The 19,284-nt window shown below is 34.1% G+C and overlaps 1 protein-coding gene across 1 annotated transcript in view; it reads right to left on the reverse strand.

Annotated features, from left to right (window-relative positions):
* Positions 1 to 19,284, reverse strand: part of CAMK4 (calcium/calmodulin dependent protein kinase IV) — a gene marked incomplete at its 3' end in the record, with an annotated part of 234,535 nt that overhangs the window by 16,879 nt on the left and 198,372 nt on the right. The window contains exons 6-7 of the mRNA XM_081302083.1: positions 12,688 to 12,778; positions 10,615 to 10,689 (exon numbers count right to left, since the gene is read on the reverse strand). Of these exons, the coding sequence (XP_081158209.1) occupies positions 10,615 to 10,689; positions 12,688 to 12,778 (166 nt within the window). The remainder of the gene's footprint in view (positions 1 to 10,614; positions 10,690 to 12,687; positions 12,779 to 19,284) is intronic.

The raw sequence follows: 19,284 nt of genomic DNA on the forward strand, positions 1-19,284 counted from the left end.
GAAGAGTTCTATGGTCACCCATTTTAAACTACAATACAGGCTCCTTTCCCAGCTTTATATAAAATTACTCCACAGAGATGATCACCTCTGTGTAACTTATCTATTTATTTTATTTGTCTTCTCCCAATAAAATGTATGATCCCTAAAGAAGAGTTTTTGCTTTATTTTCTTCTGTTTAGTTGTTTGCTATATTTCTAGCACCAAATCTCACAGAAGCTCCATAAATATTTTAGTAAATGAGAAAAGGACTAAATGTCTGCATAAAGAAAATTCTTCAGAATACATCATGTAGGGAAGCACCAAGCCAATAAAAAGACACAAAAAGATTCATTTTCTTCAAATATCAAACTTCCCAGAAACCACTTAATACAAGCTTGCACCCAACCTTCAGAGGCCCTGTCCTCTCCAAGGTCAAGAACAAGGTGAGCTATTGATGACCTTTTCTCACCACCCTTTGGGTGTTCACAGCTCCACCCTTCCTCCACCTGGTCTAACTCAGATGTAGCAAACATGCCTACGACAGATGATGGCTTAGGGAGATGATGGCTTTCTCCTTACATCAGGGAGAAAGAAGGAGAGGGAGAAGGAGTATTTAATTCTTGAGTGAGATTATTCCTTACTTGGTTAGATTACCAGCAACATTTGATTCATTTATATTTTTATGTTAGCTATTTATTCTTTTAGAAATGAACATAAATGTTCTTTTATAAAACTATACTGAAAGCTTCTATTTTAGATTATTCAATTTACTTCTTTTATTCCATTTAAATTTTCCTATATTTTTTTGTTACAGAAAATGTAGCTTATGGGTCAAGTTAACCTTTTTGTTGAGCATTGAACCAAACTTTCCTCTGTTCAACTGTAAACTATTTAAAATTTGTCTTAAATTTTGGCAGAAGTAACCTAATGAGTTATTTTCTTTAAAAAATAACAACAAGGGGAGGGAAAGGGAAAGTACAAAGAAATTATATTGGCCAAATTATGATGCTATAGTGTACCAGTATGTAACAAATTTTATCATTACAACAATAGCACACCAATAAAAATGTGGAAAAAAATACACATGTAATTAAAGATGTTTAAAAAGTAACAATGTGGCAACTTTGTGGCATAATTTCTGTAACCATAATTTCTGTAACTGGCACTAATGAAAGATAAGACTTGGAGAGATGTTTTGTTAGTAGTATTTAAAGAAATATTTTAAGTAATAATATTCACATGAAATGTTGAGTTTTGGGTCCACCTAACATACTGCAGTAAGCTTCTTAAGAAATTTTTCTTATTGAGAAGTTTTCAGTTTCTGGATGCTTTAAAATGACTCTGTACTCTGTGTGCATGTGTATGTGTGTGTACATATGTGTATGTGTGTATCTATGGTAGGGAGAGACTGAATTATTCTTCTTTATTAGCTACTAAAACATTAACTAAATTTTAATGTTTTTTTCCTTCTGACTATAAAAATATTAGAAACCCATACTCCCAACAAATAAATAATTCAAATGAACTTTAATTCCCTTGATAGTCTGTGTACTCTGAAAAGCTCATTGCCCGCATAAATAAATACACAGCAATGAATCCCAAATATATAAGGGGTACTGGCAGATTAGATGCTAAAACTGACTTACTGAACTTCAGCACCTTTCCAATTTCATTCATATTCTTTTTAAAAATCCTAATATTTCTAATTTTGTAAGAAATATTTTTTTTTTTTTGTGCAACTGAAAAAAAATATCAACAAAACTGTTACTTGAAAAATCAACCTGGTCTTTAAAAGGTTTGGATCTAATTTATTTACTATTTCTTATGGTTAACTTTTTAAAAAATCTACTCTCCAGTTTTAGGAACCATTATTGATTTTCAGAGAGTTTAAAAACCTAGAAAAATATTTTAAAAGTTGTCATAAAACCATAAAAAAGTTCAGAAACTATCAGTGTGGGTTAAATCTGTGGGGAAATTTTTAAAAGTAAGTCTTTTATTAAAACAAAAAACTGGGCAGAGATGATGTCATTTCAAAGACTTCAAACCCAATTCCCCAAACATTAGGACTTGTAAAATGAAAGGGACCAACCAAATAAACTAATATATTTTAATAGTAATAATAAAAATGATTATGATAACCCTAATCATTACTATAATTACTTTTATCATGCCTACATTTATTATGTGTTCTAGTTAAAAAACTTTGCATATACTATCTTATTTGCTTGTTATCATAGTCCTATGAAAGAAGCATTATTATTTTCATTGTATAGCTGAGTATTTAGATAAGATTTAGATATTTTTGCTAATGCATTAGGCATAAAACTCCTAAGCCTAGTAAAGTGAAAACACAGAGAACATCCACCTGATCAGCAGAAAAACAAAACGTGGACAGCCCACACCACTAGCCACCCTCATGCTCTGTGGTGAAGGTGAATTGAGAAAGACACCTATTGTGCCTTAGTGCGGATGGGGAGTAGATATGATTTTAATATTGAACATCAGGTCCAAGAAAGTCACTTTTCTGAGTCTATCACTATTTGCTCATTCTTTAGGAGGTATCATTCTGGAATATTTTCAGAGCAAGATGGTGAGGTTGTCTCTCTTCTATCCCATGCTTTTTTTTATCTTGCCTTCACATGCTGTTATGGCGTGGATGTGAGATGTCCCCCAAAAGCTCATGTATGAGACAATGCAAGAAGGTTTAGAGGAGATATGATTGGGTTATGAGAGCCTTACCTCAATCAATGAATAATCCCCTTATTCAGGGATTAACTGAGTGGTAACTGAAGGTGGGTATGGTGTGGCTGGAGGAGGTAGGTATTGAAGATTTAGCTTTGGGCTATATATTTTGTATCTGGTGAGTCTCTCTGCAGTCTGATCCTGACGTGAGCTGCTTCCCTCTGTCACACTCTTCTGCCATAATGTTCTGCCTCACCTTGAGCCCTGAGGACTGAAGCCAAGAGCCTATCAACTGAGAACTCTGAAACCCTGAGCCCCCAAATATACTTTTCCTCTTCTACAATTGTTCTGGTTGGGTCTTTTAGTTATAGCATCAAAAAAAGCTGATTAAAATACCATGCCAAAAGTTAATGTTCTACCTTTAGCCATCATTTTTTTTTACTATACACCTCTATTATGGCAGAATTCATTGGTTAATTAGGCAGCATTGGTTTTTAAAACAAGCCAGCAGTAGTCTGAACATACAGAGTATATGTATTCCTCTCTATATGGAAACTCCCAGAATATTACTTGTAGGAATAGGTACCTGTGGCCTCTAAGTGCAGAGATCTTTGCATATAGTGGCAGCTCATTCTTCAACTGTTGAATAATTAGCTTTCATTCTGGTTTATGTAGAAGCACAACATATACTTGCCATTGCTAAAACCCACCAATAGCAAACACTGTCATGCTTAGGGGCCTAGAACATGGGATATTTTTTTTATTAATATTTCATCTGAGTTATGTCAATAGAACTGTCTCAGGAAATAATGAGACCTTGGCAAATGTCAAAAGAAAATAAATTATTAACAGCTCTGGACTCTGAAGATAGAATTTGAATAAAAGTACAAATATGAAATATGAGCATACATAGTTTAATTAACTAAACTTATGAATATTAGGTAATTGGCATTAGACAGAAATATTCTTTTACTTAACTCATTACCATGTTGGTTTCTTTTCTACTTTAACAATATTTAATTCTGTTCTGTGATTCCCATTGCAATTAATACTCATAGTTACATTGTAGCACGTCACTAAGAGTCAGTGGATGGATCCTTCCTTCCTTCCTTCTTCCCTTCCTTCCTTCCTTCCTTCCTTCCTTCCTTCTTTCCTTCCTTCCTTCCTCTCTCTTTCCTGAGGACAAGGTGTTAAGAATCTCTTCAATGCTGAATATTTTGTGGTCTGCTTTAGAAAACTAATCATTGATTTCATTTATCTGGGCCATAGATTTTAATTTTCTAGTCTGGAATTTGGTTTTGACTATGTATATTTCCTAGGAAATAATGTGTGTTTGCTGAAACATGAAGCATCTGTGATTTTTATTTTGTGATTCATTTATAAGTGAACCCTCTCTTATTAATAGCCTGGGGCAATGGTTCTATGAAAGAGACCTAATGGGTAGCTTTTCCTTTTTTTTATTTCCTGACAATGACAAATGATATACATAAACACTCTCTCAGAAGATGTAATTTGGAAAGCCTTCCATTAAGAGTAGAAACTAGACACAGTGTATGTAAGAATAATTGACCTTGGATGTAACCAACCTTACAAGCAATAGATAAAGTTCACACCTTTCCTCTGTCAATTATATGGGTCTCAGACCTTTTTCCAAGTTAAGTGTAAAGTTTCTGTATTATAAACATTTAAAAACTTTTCTGTATATTTTGATGGTTTTGACATAAAACTAACAAACAAAAAACCCTTTCTGGTTGCAAAAAAACTGCCCCTTTGGAGGCTAGTTAATTCTTAAAGACAACAAAGGGCCCTTTTTGAGGCACCTCTGCTTTTTATACACAAGCTAACCAGCCAATCCACAGCCTTTCCTAGCTGGCTGTTATGTTCCAGGAGGCAATATTCTCTGCTTTGATCACCTCCCCTCCGGAAGGAAGTAACTGGGACAATCCTGTAGCTTATAGCCCATCAAAATTATTCAAACAAGCCAATCCTAAAATGCTCAAGCTACCACTTTCTTTCACTCAGAAATCCCAATAAAGACCTTAACCCAAACCTTCCCTGGTTCCTATCTTCTGCCTCCAGACTACCCTGGTGCCTTTCCCACGTGGCCCTGAATGGTATGCTGTGCCTCCTGTTTTTAAGACCTGAGAGTGTAATAAATTTCTTTCTTTTCCTGAGCCTCTTCTCTGTCTCTGGTGGCCATGCCCACCAGATTATATCTTAAAAGGATACCAGGCCCTCTCAGGGTAAAGTCAGGCTTTCCACAGCAGAATAGTGATTCCTGCCAGTGTTGCATGTGATTCCTCCCAGCTCTCCTTATAGATGGACAGTTTCCTCTCCAGCTACTTATTCTTGGAAGACATACTAGACTGATGATTGTACTTATATGTGGTGAGGAGAGAAGGGGCCAGAATTGAGGGTGGTTGTCAAAGGTTTTTTTTTTTTTAATTAAAAAAAATTTAGTTTAGATGGACACAATACCTTTATTTTGTTTATTTTATGTGGTGCTGAAGATAGAACCCAGTGTCTCACGTGCAAGGCAAGTGCTCTACCGCTGAGCCACAACCCCAGCCCCTCAAAGCTTAATCTTACCTGAAAATGATCTAATTATTTTATAAGATGGAAAAATATAAATATTCATTTTCACATTAAAATTCTTGTTCTGTTTAAAGCCTGGATCTTGTTTATGGTCCAGGGACATGTGATTTTGTGCCTGGTGTTCCTATGGCTTCGGGTTTTCCATTGTTTCCTTTACAGAAGTGAACCCTTAAAATCCTGCTTCCTCTTAAACCCCAATATTATGTCTATCTATAATAAACTAATTATATATGTGTGTGTGTATATATATATATATATATATATTTATTTATTTATTTATTTATATTATATATGCTTATATAACACAAAAATCCAGCTTTGTCTCTACTCCCATTTTGAAATATATCCATGTCTTTCCTTTGAGCCAAGAATTTGTATGAATAAATATGTATTTATTTATATACAATTTGAACCTTGCTTTTGTATATAAACATATCAACCTTAATCATTATTTACTTCCAAGTCTGCTCCATCCTATATAAATGATAGTAATCCCATAGGTATGTTTAGAGTGCACAGAGCATTTTTATTTTCCCTCTCAATTCCCAGAACATTTCCCTGAGGACAGCAGAGCTATCTACACTGCAGGCCTCTCCCCTCCTTACATTATGGAAAATAACTCCTTCCGGGCAAACCACTACCTAGAGCAGAACAGAAGGATTAGCGTAAGCCCTTTCAGCCACTCAGCTTCCTCTTTTCCTGTTCTATAGCCTCAAGGGTGACAAAAATAATCAACAGAAAACAAACCTCCAAGATAAGATGACATTATCTATAAAATGAGTATATTTATGTCAAGGACAAGATAATAAAATAGTGGGTTTTTTTGTTTGTTTGTGTTTACAATCATATTGTATTTAAAATCTGACTGGATTTAGGAGTAGAGCAAATGTGTTATCCCTGGAGATGGTATTTTAGGAGTGAGAGCACGTGTATACATTTCTCCCATTAGAAAAAGCATGAAAGAGCATTTAAAACAGCTTTGTAATTTGTCAGTTTTCTTTCTCTTTCCCTTTCAAATCCATCTGTTGTGTCACAATCCAGATATTTATAAAATGACAAATGGTATACATAAACACTCTCTTGATTTCAAAATACTGTCCTGGCCAGGCATGGTAGTGCATGCCAGTAACCCCAGCGACTTGGGAGGCTGAGGCAGAAGGATCAAAAGTTCAAGAACAGCCTCAGCAATTTAGCAAGGCCCTAAGCAATTTAGTAGACCCTGTCTCAAAATAAAAAATGAAAAGGTCTGGGGATGGGGTTCAGTGGTTAAGTGACCCTGGGTTCATCTCTTCAAAAAGGAAAAACAACAACAAAAAAAATCAAAACACTGTCTTGATTCAAAAACTTTTTGAGTCATCATTACCTAACAAATCATCAAATTCCTTAGCCTGAAGTGCAGATTTTTAAAAAATATAGCTCATCCTACCTTTCCAAATCTATCTATACCTTTGATCAAGAACTCTGTGTTCTAGTCTTACAAAGTGACAAAGTGACAAACAGCCTCTGAACTTGCCAGGTGTTGCCGCTTCCCCATAACTTCACTTTCCCTGTGACCACTGACAAAGGAATGTCCTGCAGCCCCACTTGTTGTACTTCTATTTATCCTTCAATGTTCAGTTCAAATGCCCCTCCTTTAGAAGACCTCTTCAACCAGGATCAATAGTTCACTTCCTTCTGTTTTCCTGAGACTTTGGCTCTGATAAATCTTGACTTATCTGATTTACTATGTAAGGGCCTTTCTTCTTTTATAGACTGTGAAATCTTTAAAGAGCAAGACCACATTGTGTTTATCCTTGTAACCTCAGAAGTTAACATGGAGTCTATTAGACATTCAGTGTTTGTTTTATCCCTGAGTGAATCAGCCTCTCTTGCAGAATGGACACTCTGTAATGCTATAAGAAAGAACTGCACTCATCACTAGTCCCTGAAAGGGTACTGCTTGTTCACAGTCACAAAAGGGATTCTGAGACAACACTAGTTGATCCTCTTTCTGATCCTCCCATTTCAGATCTGCTCAGTTCTCGGAAATTTGTTGCAACCTACCCACCTTCGGGGAATATTGAATGTTTAGAATTGGATGATTATTAAATTGTCCATCAGCTTTCTTCTTATGGGGAATCCTTAATTTGTTTTATTGTTCTTTTCTCAATTCTCTTTCAATCCTCCTATCAATTGGTCAACATTAGCAATGATAAATGCAAGGATTTGTTTGTTTTTGTTTTTTGATACTGGGAATTTACTGGGGATTTAAACTAAGGGTTTCCATCACTGATCTATATATATCCCCAGCCCTTTTTATTTTAGTTTTGCTGAGGTTAGTCTTACACTTGCAATCATCTTTCCTCAGCCTCCCAAATTACTGGGATTATAGGTGTATGCCACCATACCGGGCTAAGTGGACAGTTTTGTTTGGCACATGGTACTAATTTAACTCCATCTCCACAGCTTTAGATACCTGGACACATGAAAGAAATACAGAAGGACAAATAAGGATACATGACTCAGAGACAGGGAAAGTATGTATGGCATTACTAGGAGGGAAGGGCCATAGAGGGATTGACAGAGGTCAGTTCTAAGGAAAATGAAAAGCATTAAAATAAAATAAAAGAATGCCTATAGCAAACATGGTAGAATAAAATGGTTTTCACTCCCCCCCCCAGGCATGGAATCTTATCTTGTAAGTCTATGATGAATTATGTAATCCAAACTCATTTAAAAAAATGTTTTTAGGTGCTATGGATAAAGCCCAAGGTCTTATTCATTCTAGCCTCTACCACTAAGCCACCCCCCAAATCCCTCAACCTCATTCTTAATGCTGTGGTCTAAATGTTTGTGCCATCTCAACATTCAGATGATGAAGTCCTAACATCTCCCAAGGTGGTGGATAATAGGAGATAAGTCCTCTGAAAGGTGATCAGATCATGAGGGTGGAGCCCTCGTGAATGCAATTAGTGCCCTTACAGAAAAAACTCAAGAGAAACCATCAACTCAATACATTTTTGTTGTTTATAAGTTATCCCATCTAAAGTATTTTGTTATAGCAGCCTGAATGAACTAAGACACTTAGTAACAGAACACTGAATTAACTTAGGATAGCAGCATGTCCAACCAAAAGAAACATTGCTAGCTTCCCAGACAGAGTAGAGACTGTGACTAAGTATGGCTATTAAGATATAAGTGGAAGTGACATGGGGCTTCAGCAAGTCTGTTTAATTACAAGAAAGTACATCTTTTTTCCATCTTTTAAAATTTCTGCTGATGTAATGACTGATTTCAAACAGCCATTTTGGATTGTGAGAGAGACTGGGTCCTTGATGCTGAGATCCATAGTACCTGCAGAGCCATTGCAATGGAAGCCACAAAGACTGTATATCTCTAGACTTCTAACATAAGAGAAACTTCTACCTTGTCTAAGCCACACAATTGGGGTTTTCTGAACTTACTACTAACTGACATGTTACTCTTGGCCTCAAAGAGGTTAGGATCCAGACAAGAACACTTGGCACAATGTAAAGATTTAACAGAAAGACAGATACACCTAAATCTACACAGTTATTGGATTTATGAAAAATTAAGTTGGAAGAAAATAGTGTGCAAAATTCACCAGGGAAACTAACTCATTAAAAGCAAAAATATAAAATGCTTACATGAACCTGGAGTCATAAGGAGAGGTATAGAAGAAGGTACATAGTACCATTAATATTGACTACATGTTTTGATTTTTACTCTTTTTGCAATTACTTTTGCAAGTAATACTTCTGAGGTTTAAATAACTAAATAGAAGATATTTTAAAATAAAAGGAATAATATACTGACTTATCTATGTTGATTTTTAAAGGGGAAATTCTGTGCATTTCTAGGTCCTTCAATACCTGGAGTTTCAAACCCTGGCCACTAATAACTAGATGTGGAATTTTGGGGAAGTCACTTAAACTCTCTAGACCTTTGTAAAATGAGAATGTTAATAAACTCAGGGTTCCTTCCAACATCTAATTCTGTAGATTTAATCATATTTTTATTATTTATTTTTTAGTTGTAGATGCACACAATACCTTTATTTTATTTATTTTTTATTCTTATGTGGTGCTGAGGGTCTGAACCCAGTGCCTCACATGTGTTAGGCAAGTGCTCTACCACTGAGCTACAACCCCAGCCCAATTTAATCATATATTTGTTTCAAAGAATATTTTATTGCCCTTCTCAAATCTGATTTCTACATATCCAAAAGTTGTTAAAATGAGTTAGTTAGATAGTTCTTCTCTGTTTCTAAGGTATGATTTAGAAGAACAAGTCCAGTAACTCCAAATGCCCCTCTTTCCCTGTGTTTTCATAATGACCCTTCCAAACACATAACCTGGTATTTCTCAAGGTGCTGTAAGTTGGGGGTTTGCATGTCTGTTCTGTAGGTTCTCACCCCCTGAAGTGGGGTTAGTGTAGGATGTATCACCCTGGTGCCATGCAGTGGACTCACTATATAGTGCCGATTAATTTAGGTTTGCTGAAGAAATGAGTGAGATAAAGATTTATGTAAAAAGTTAGATCTTGGGAGGAAAAGTCGATGACTGATAACCTTGTGACTGATGACATACAATTTTATCTCTTTTCCTTTTCATCTACATTAGGATTTTAATTGATTTGTGGCATATTCATTAATCACCAAAATTATATGAATTCTAGCTAATTTTGGCAAGCTTTATTGGGTTTTTAGGTTATTGTTGGATTAACACAGCCATCAGGAAGAAAACAAACCACTACTTTCATGCTAGGATGGACAAAAAGATTTTGTTCTGTTTCTGGGTTGATCATAGACTATACATAGGGTACCTCCAGCCCGTTCTGGGAGATCAGGCAAGAGGATATGAGGATCTTAGCATGGTTCACCTGCAGGATTGGAGGAACTTTCTTGCACCTGAAGTCTTTGTCTTGGGGGGCAGGGGTAGCTAGGCCATCGACATGAATGAAACCTAAAGATTACACCATTTTCATGTTATCCAGTATACCATCTGAATAAATTCACCCTGTTTCCTAAAATACCCTCCTAAGGAAGAGCAAATAAGAAAATGACAGAAGGCTCTTGGCCAACCATAAACTCTGCTACTTCCCTGTCCTATTCCTGGGGATTGCTTTTCTATTCTTGAGTGAGTCCAAGAGTAGCTCCTGCCCAAAAGACATTTTAACAGAGATGTCCTAAAACAAACATCATTTTGAACCCCTCAGGAGGAACAGGGGGTGGTCATGGAGACTCACACCAGTTTTAGCCATTTATAAATAGAGATATTAGGTGTTAAAAATAAAAATTGGGTCATTAAATAAAAATATATTTCAATAAAGGTAAAATATCAGTATCAAAGATCATACCGCAGTACCCTGGGGTTCCACATACTGTCTTCATGAGCACTTGATGTTCCACAATTTTAGAGAGTCCAAAATCAGCTATTAACACAAGAAAAAAAATTAATGAAGCAAATCTTTTTTCAGTTTTTATAAATACTTTTTCTTTTTACAAAAATAACTACTTATTTGTTTGCTTTTGTATTTGATGATGGGGTACACATGTGTGGGGGACAAGCCACCTGAGAGGAAGCTAAGGAAAAAGTCTTTATTTAAGTAGGAGAAAAATATGACTCCCCAAATACATTTGCAAATAAGTTCATATTTAACCCTCATTCTTCTAAAAAATTCCAAGCTTTTACCAAATAAGCTATTTTCTTAAGCAACTATTAATTAATAGTTGTGATATTTTGTCTCTTGGTATTAATTCTGAGATTTATGTGACAGTAACTATAAGAGATGATATAGACTTAGTGGTATCATTCAGAATCTTCCGTTGTTGAAGATTTAAAAAATTAGATTTTCATAAATGTCGTGGAAATAAACAGAAATATCAAGACATTTTCTGACTGAAGAGAAATAATGTCTGACCTATTATATTTGACAGATAATAATTTACTTTCATATGACAAATGTCTTTTTAATGCAAAAATCCTTTTTACTTAATCCACAAAGTATTACCTAAGTAACAGGTGCCACCATTGTGATCTCTTGCTGGGCTACATCTCTCTCCCAGGAAACATCAGGAAGCTGCTCAAGGCCACTCTTCAAGAGAGGCAGGTGCAGAACTGAGGCCATTTTAGACTTCAAAGATAAACCCACATTTCCAGGGAGGTGCCTGATCCTTATCAGTGAAAGCAGCAGGAAGCCCTTCAGAAAGAAAGGCTCTCCTGCCTAAATTAGTATCTATCCATCCATTTAAAGAAATTTCTTGAAGGATCAAATCTTTGAAAGGGATGTCAAAGGAAATGGAAACCCCCTGCTGTCTGCTGCCTTTCAGGAGTGATTATGAGAACAAGCTTACTGCCAGCAGGACTTTCAGGATTTTTTTCTTTAGGTTCTTGCATTCATAAGGCACATTCTGTTGTCTAGGCTCTTCCCTCATAGAACAGCTTGATTTTCAAAGTTGGTAACGCTGGTGAATGCAGTGAACACGTCAGCTCAACGCTGTGACAGACGGCACCAGAAATACAATGCCTTTCAGAGGTTTTAGTACAAATTCTGCTAAGGAGAATTCATGTAAAGTTTTTAAAAATTTTTGGAAATGATGATTAGGAAGTTCTGTGGAAAATAGCATTTAATACATCATTTCCTAATACACTGATTTAAATTTTTCTTTGGGTAGATCAGAATTTCTCAAAGTTCATCTTTGTATTCCTCCAAAATGTTTATTTGGGAAAAAAAAAAGAGTCAACAAACTTTGGGGAAATCCTTGTAGTGCACTATATAATATGTCAGTCTATTCATTAATATTTTTTAAGGTTCTTGGAAGTGCTGCAGAAATACAAAGCCTGCTTAAGTTTAAGTTGTCATTTTCTAACTTATTTGACCAACCATAGCACTTCTGCAAACCACTCAAACCCACACACTCCAACAAAAAGGTCTTATTCACTTTTATTTACCTTGCCTAGGCACCAGAGTTCTATGAAGTACATTTTGGGAAATACAGACCTTAATTTATATCTGGTTATATAAACAAGTGTCTCAGAGGCCAGATTCATCAATATGTACCAAGTATTTTGAATCAAAGTTTTTGATTATCTAAAATTAGACTCCAAATAACTTGTAAAATAGGAGTCAATAATCAAAGGAAGCATTAAATCTATCACCCCCCCCCATAAACTTATCTACAAAACACAAGGTCATCTCCTCAGGTATGTTATTGGTAAGGACCAAAATTTCTTTGTGTCTCTAACAAAGAAGCACCAACTTCTAGCACTGATTTCTGGATTAACATTCCAGGATAAAGCATGAACTTCTAAAACAATGCATATTCCTCCAAAATTCAAATTAGGGATAGAACAATGTTTTAAAATTTCACAGAACAAATTTCTTCTGCTCTGGGTAAAGGGGTCATGAAACATCAGGAAATATTCTCACCGATTTTGAGTGGTGCATCTGGGGCTGGTGTTGCATAGAGAAGATTTTCTGGTTTGAGATCACGATGTACAATCCCATTTTCATGTAGGTACTGCATAGGGAAAATACAAAGTACATTCACATAATTCTATTTATGTTTTCAACATAATACTTAATCTTTTAAGAACTATCATAATTTTATGTTTGTAATTCAACAACACATTATGATTTCAAAATAAATATCACAAAGTGATATTGTTTTAAACTATATACATTAACAAATAACTTAAGAGAGCTTAGGGTTATAGCTCAGTGGTAGATGCTTGCTTGAGGCCCTGGGTTCAATTTCCAGCGCTGTCAAAATAAATAAATAAATAAATAAATAAATATTTGCTCCTCAGAGAATATCATCACTCTCTTTAGGCATAGTACTATATCAATGGGAATTGTTTTATTATTATTGTAATAAAATCAAGGTGCTGTGAATTGAAATTTGTCTAGTTTATATCTGAAAAGCATAGTTGCATGTGTGACCTTAGAAACTCACACCCATAGCAAAGATATCATAATTATTGTTTGCCAGACTTTTAGAAGTGAGTAGCTATTATTTAGGACTCTCTTTAGTAGGATAAATATTACTCCATGATGATGAATATTCTCATAAACTCTTCTGAGAATTAGGAGATCTATTAATATGGAAATTGAAAGTTACATTTGAGATGAATCGTAAAGATTACTTCTAGCAGCTATACTCATTTTATTGCAATTAAAATGTTCGTAAAATTCTGTATAATCACACATGTAGCATATTCTCATTGTAAATGCTAAAGTCCTACCTGACCTCTGCTCTCCATTTCTAGTCCTTTCTTCAAACAGAACCACTCATCAATTTAAACTATTTTTCATAACATTGGTTTGAACTTTTTTCTATGCATTTATAAATGTAAATAGATGCATACATACAAGGAAATATACCTGGTTTTCTCAATTTTCTTACTCAAATGTATCATTTATATTATTTTTATACTACCTTTTCCCCTACTTAATACATCTTTGAAACATCCACTTAGCACTTCAGCTTTTTTTATTTAACTTTTATACCCACTATGATGGATGCATCATGATTAATTTTGTTATTCCTTTTTGATGGACACTCAAGTTTATTTTGATTTTTAAAAAAATTCCAAGAAATGCAATGATAAACATTTGAGCATTTGCATATTTGGGTAGTTCTGCTGGCATTTTTTTTAGGACAGGTTTGGTAATTGGGCCAAAGTTACACGGAGTTTTTATTTTAATATACACTGAAAAATCACTCTCCTAAAAGACACCATCAGTTTTCACTCACAAAACAGTTATGTATGTGTGTGTGTGTGTATATATATATACACACACATATATATATATGTGAATTCATATATATATGTATATATCAGGTCTGGTTCCTTTCTGCAGAGTCTCTCTCTCTCTCTATATATATATATATTATATATATATATTTAAATTATTTTAAACTTTTAATTTCTCAGTTTAAACCATTACTGCAGTGAACAAAGTGAACATATATATAAGCAAAGGCTTATATATATGTGTATATATATATATATATAATTATATATATAAACATATATATATATATAATTACTGGCTCATGCATGAAAAACTGATAATATTATAATATCATTACATAATATAATATTATAATATAATTATATATATTATAAAATATATATAATTATTATAATATAATATTGTAATATTATAATGTTATAATATTATAATATCATCAGTTTTTCATGCATGAGCCAGTAATTATATATATATATATATATATATATATATTTATTTAATTATTTTTTTTTAAAGAGAGAGAGAGAGAGAGAGAGGAGAGAGAGAGAGAGAATTTTTAATATTTATTTTTTTTAGTTCTCGGCAGACACAACATCTTTGTTGGTATGTGGTGCTGAGGATTGAACCCGGGCCGCACGCATGCCAGGCGAGTGCGCTACCGCTTGAGCCACATCCCCAGCCCAATATATATATATTTATATATAATTACTTCTAGCAGCTATACTCATTTTATTGCTATACTCATTTTATTTATATTATATATATATGATTATATAATCATATATATATATATTTACTGGCTCATGCATGAAAAACTGATAATATTATAATATCATTATATTATTATATAATATTATATTATAATATTATAATTATATAAATATATAAAATTATTATAATATAATATTATAATATTATCAGTTTTTCATGCATGAGCCAGTAATTATATATATATGTGTGTATATATATATATATATATATATATATATATATATGCCTTTGCTTATATAAGTTACATACAGCATTGTTCACTGAAGTAATGGTTTAAACTGAGAAATTAAAAGTTTAAAATAATTTAAATATATATACTCTGAAGAAAGGAACCAGACTTGAGCCTCCTTGAAGAAGCCCTGCATGGGATGTGTTCCCTGTAGGAAATACCACCTGAGCCTCACAGGAAACAGAATGGGAGAGTAGTGACAAAAGTGACAGTAGGCAGATGAGGAGCCATTCATTGACTACTCAGAGAAACTGGGCTGAGAGAAATGCCCTACAACAGAAGCCATCAATGTGTTTCAAAGTGGAAAAAGTAACAGGCACTAGTAACCTACCAAACCCAAGGATCACTGATGCCGGACCACAATTGTACCAGTCGGGTAAAATCTATCTTTACCTTTGGACTCCTCTTCCCCTTCAACACCCTCACATCTCAACCCTGAAAGGACCACAAACAGCAGCTAGCTGTTCAAAGAAGAGCAAGAAAATGCAAAGAGAATTATCAAGTATACTTATCCTCCATATTTACAAATTATAGATCTCTAAGTTCTACTGTAGAAGTTTAAAATTGGATGTAAATCTAAAATTTTGGCCTTTTCCTCACTCAGAAGTGATTGGGAAAGCTACGGGAATGGCCTGAAGTTTTATTTATCACCAGAGCCAGGAGATGAATTTGCAGAGTGGATTTTCCAGAACAACAGTAAGAAACATAAAGTCTCACTAGGTTTAGCTCACACATTATATTAAGTAATTATCACATATAGATAATATCTTACATGTCGTAAGCTCTTATTGTTATCCAAGCACTATTATTAATAGCTTATTAACTTACTTTATCCTCACAACAGCTCTATGAATTAAGTCACCTAACGTTTGTTCTGCAAATGAAGAAACTGAAGCACAAAGAGGCCAAGAGATTTGTACAATGTCACAACTAGACATTGTGGTTGGGATTCATTCAGGCATTTGGCAGCAGAGCTCACACCCTTGCCTATTATGTGATTCCTAAGGTACTGGGCAGAAAATTGATTGCTTCAGGGGAAGGGATGAGAGAAGAAGAGGGCAGAATAATGGAGAGGAAAGGTAATGAGAGAGGGAGGAGAAATGTGAAATGAGGAAATGATAGAAGACCATGGTTGGCCTTGTATGATAACCAGAGAAAGTTGGCCACATTCTTTTTTTTTTTTTTTTTGAAAAAGAATGCTTTTAGTTGTAGTTGAACACAATACCTTTATTCTATTATTTATTTTTATATGGTACTGAGGATCAAACCCAGTGCCTCACACATGCTAGGCAAGTGCTCTGCCACTTAACTACAACCCCAGCCCCATATGCCACATTCTTAACAAGGAAAATATCATATCTTGATACCAGCTGGGTTGGGAGGGGATTAGATGAAGATTCTCATGAAATATTGTTCTGGTTTTCTTGAAGAGAAACCATGGTTGTATTCCAGGTGCAAATGAAACAGACAAACAAATAACAACAAACAAAAGGAAAGAGAATATGGGACTCTATAAGGGGAGCTAGAGTGGATAACAAGAAGGAATGTTTTAGAGGAAAATATAGAGTTAGGAGCTAAGTACTACCAGAGGAACAAACTCAGAAAAAGAAAGCAATGGAAAGTTAAAGATCTTAATTTTGGCTTTTAAACAGACCTAGGATAATTTGCTATAAATTACTTGTGTAGAAAGGTTACCAAAAGGTATGCTGCAATGATTTTCGCATGTGGGGAGAGGCATTTATATGTTTTTGACCGAAAAAAAATGGCATTCACTATTTTATTTAGTTTACAAGTAGGCCCATAGAATTTCTAAACTTTACATTATATGAAATGAGGAAGCTAAGAATGAGGAAAATGTGGAGTATGATCTTTTATCTTCCCTCAGGATAAAAGTATCAGGAACAGCATCACTCTTGGAGTATAAGTTCTCAAGAAATGTCTATATTCCTTAGGGTTAAAAAGAGCCTTTGCTTCTATAAGTTACATACAGCATTGTTCATTGCAATAATGGTTTAAACTGAGAAATTAAAAGTTTAAAATAATTTTAAAATTTTCTTTCTTTCTTTCTTTCTTTCTTTCTTTCTTTCTTTCTTTCTTTCTTTCTTTCTTTCTTTTTTGGTACTGGAGATTGAATTCAGAGGCATTCAACCACTGAGCCACATCCTAAGCCCTATTTTGTATTTTATTTAGAGACAGGTTCTCAGTGAGTTGCTTCGTGCCTCATTGTTGCAGAAGCTGGCTTTGAACTGGCGATCCTCCTTGCCTCAGTCTCCCAAGCTGCTAGGATTACTGGCGTGCACCACCATGCCTGACTAAAATTTAGTCTTTTTCTAGGACAAAAATTAGTGAGTGGAATGATATTCTTTCACAGCTTTGCAAATTTCATTAATCTCTGGCTTAATATAAGACAGCTGGATTGTCATGTCTACTTCTATGCCAGGTCTATTGTAAAATCACACATATAGCCTCTGGGAAATTCCACCACACCCTTAACAAGAAAGAAGAAATGTCTTTGCACTATGATAAGACAGTTTTAGATTTTTTTTAAAAAAGTCCTCTAGATTATATTTTGAAAACTTCTTAGAGCACTTAAAGACATAAAAAGAAGTTTAAGAGTTGAATAATAAGCATGCTTCCTTTTATTTTCAAACTAGGTTTTATGAAGTATAGACCTCAAATTTCATGTAGCACTAATTTTAAATGCTCCTCAAAATTGTATGGTTATGGGAAATTATGCACAGGTAATTTATAATATTGTATTAATGACATAGTACAACTAGGTAATATCTGATTATGGACATATAATATCTTTTCAACATGTTGATTTTAGATATTTTGAATCATGAGGATTCAACATTATTAGATAAAAGCACTAGAGAAAAACAAACATAATAACTGGATACTATAAAATAAGCCAAGCATCTAAAGTAGTAATAATTAAAGTAAACCAAAGACAAGAAATCAGAATAAAAACCTATAACAATTTGAGAGGTTTATAACATTTATATTAGTCTGTCAATTTAGTTAGAGAGAAAAAATAAATCCAACAATTGTATCGTCTAACTACTAATGCTTGACAAATTATAACCTTTAAAAAATAAATCAGAAGAAAAAATAACCAAGTGTGCACAAATCAATTAAAATCTTAAAAAATAAAAAAATAAGTGTGTGGGGGGAGATAGCAGTGGGGGTGCAGTCAGAAGCAGGAAAGCACAATTTCCTGGCTCAAATATTTAAAGTGAAGTATTAGGGGGAAAAAAACATTATATGAAGACAAATAAAAGTTTATCTGAAGTGAAGTCAAGATAGGAAACAGACATATGCTTAAGGATTTTATATTAGTAAATTTAATGTTATGTGTGCTAAAGGCATACATTTGATTAATTTCATTTCAATGTCATGCCTTCAGTCTTGATGAAGTTTTGATATAAGAAGTATGCATATTAAGATTTCTTTAGCATTTTTGAAGCAAGTTTTAAAGAACAATTCATGAGTGGTACTCAGGGCAATGCACCCAGGCGTATAATTTATTAGCCATATGACCCTAAATAATTCATCTACCCTCTACCTCTTGGCGCTATCATCTGCATTGCACCCTTGGCAGGTGGCAGTGAGAATCAGAGACGAGTTGTGAAGGAATAGTGCATTGTGAGCTTGTTGTGTATATCCCACTTCATAAATGGTCTATTTGTGAAGCTATTAGGATTCTGTTGTTGTTGTTTCATGTACCTTGTTAAAAACAAAAACAAAAACAAAACAAAACAAACAAACAAAAAAACACATTTGGAAAGTTTTGGAAAACTTGCTCTTTCCTGGAGAGTCATAGGTTACTTTGATCAGAAAATACCTTCTTTGTAGTTCATCATACTTATCCCTTCTGTTTATTACTTAAAAACTCGGTGAAAAAAAGCTTCAATTACAATAACTAACCTAGTTTGTGTGCAATTACATCTCCCTTCCTTTACTTGCTTATTATTCCTTTTTCTGCTTGAATATGCCTTTTTCATTTGATTTACCACAGACCTCCACCCCAAAGACTCAATTTAATTTATAAGTATATAAAATATATCATAGATTAGGTTTCCATTCTTCCCTTTTGAAATAGCCCTAAGTGAAATATGTACTGAATTTGTTATATATACTTATAATTTATGGTAAGAATGTTTGGAAGTCAGAAAAGGAACAGTTTGTGGCAATCAGGATTTGAAACATTCTTGTTATGATTTTATTAATTACAAAACAAAGTTCTAAGACACAGTATTTGTCAT

Source organism: Spermophilus citellus (genome assembly GCF_964194105.1).
Source record: "Spermophilus citellus genome assembly, chromosome: 1".
NCBI lineage: Eukaryota > Metazoa > Chordata > Mammalia > Rodentia > Sciuridae > Spermophilus > Spermophilus citellus.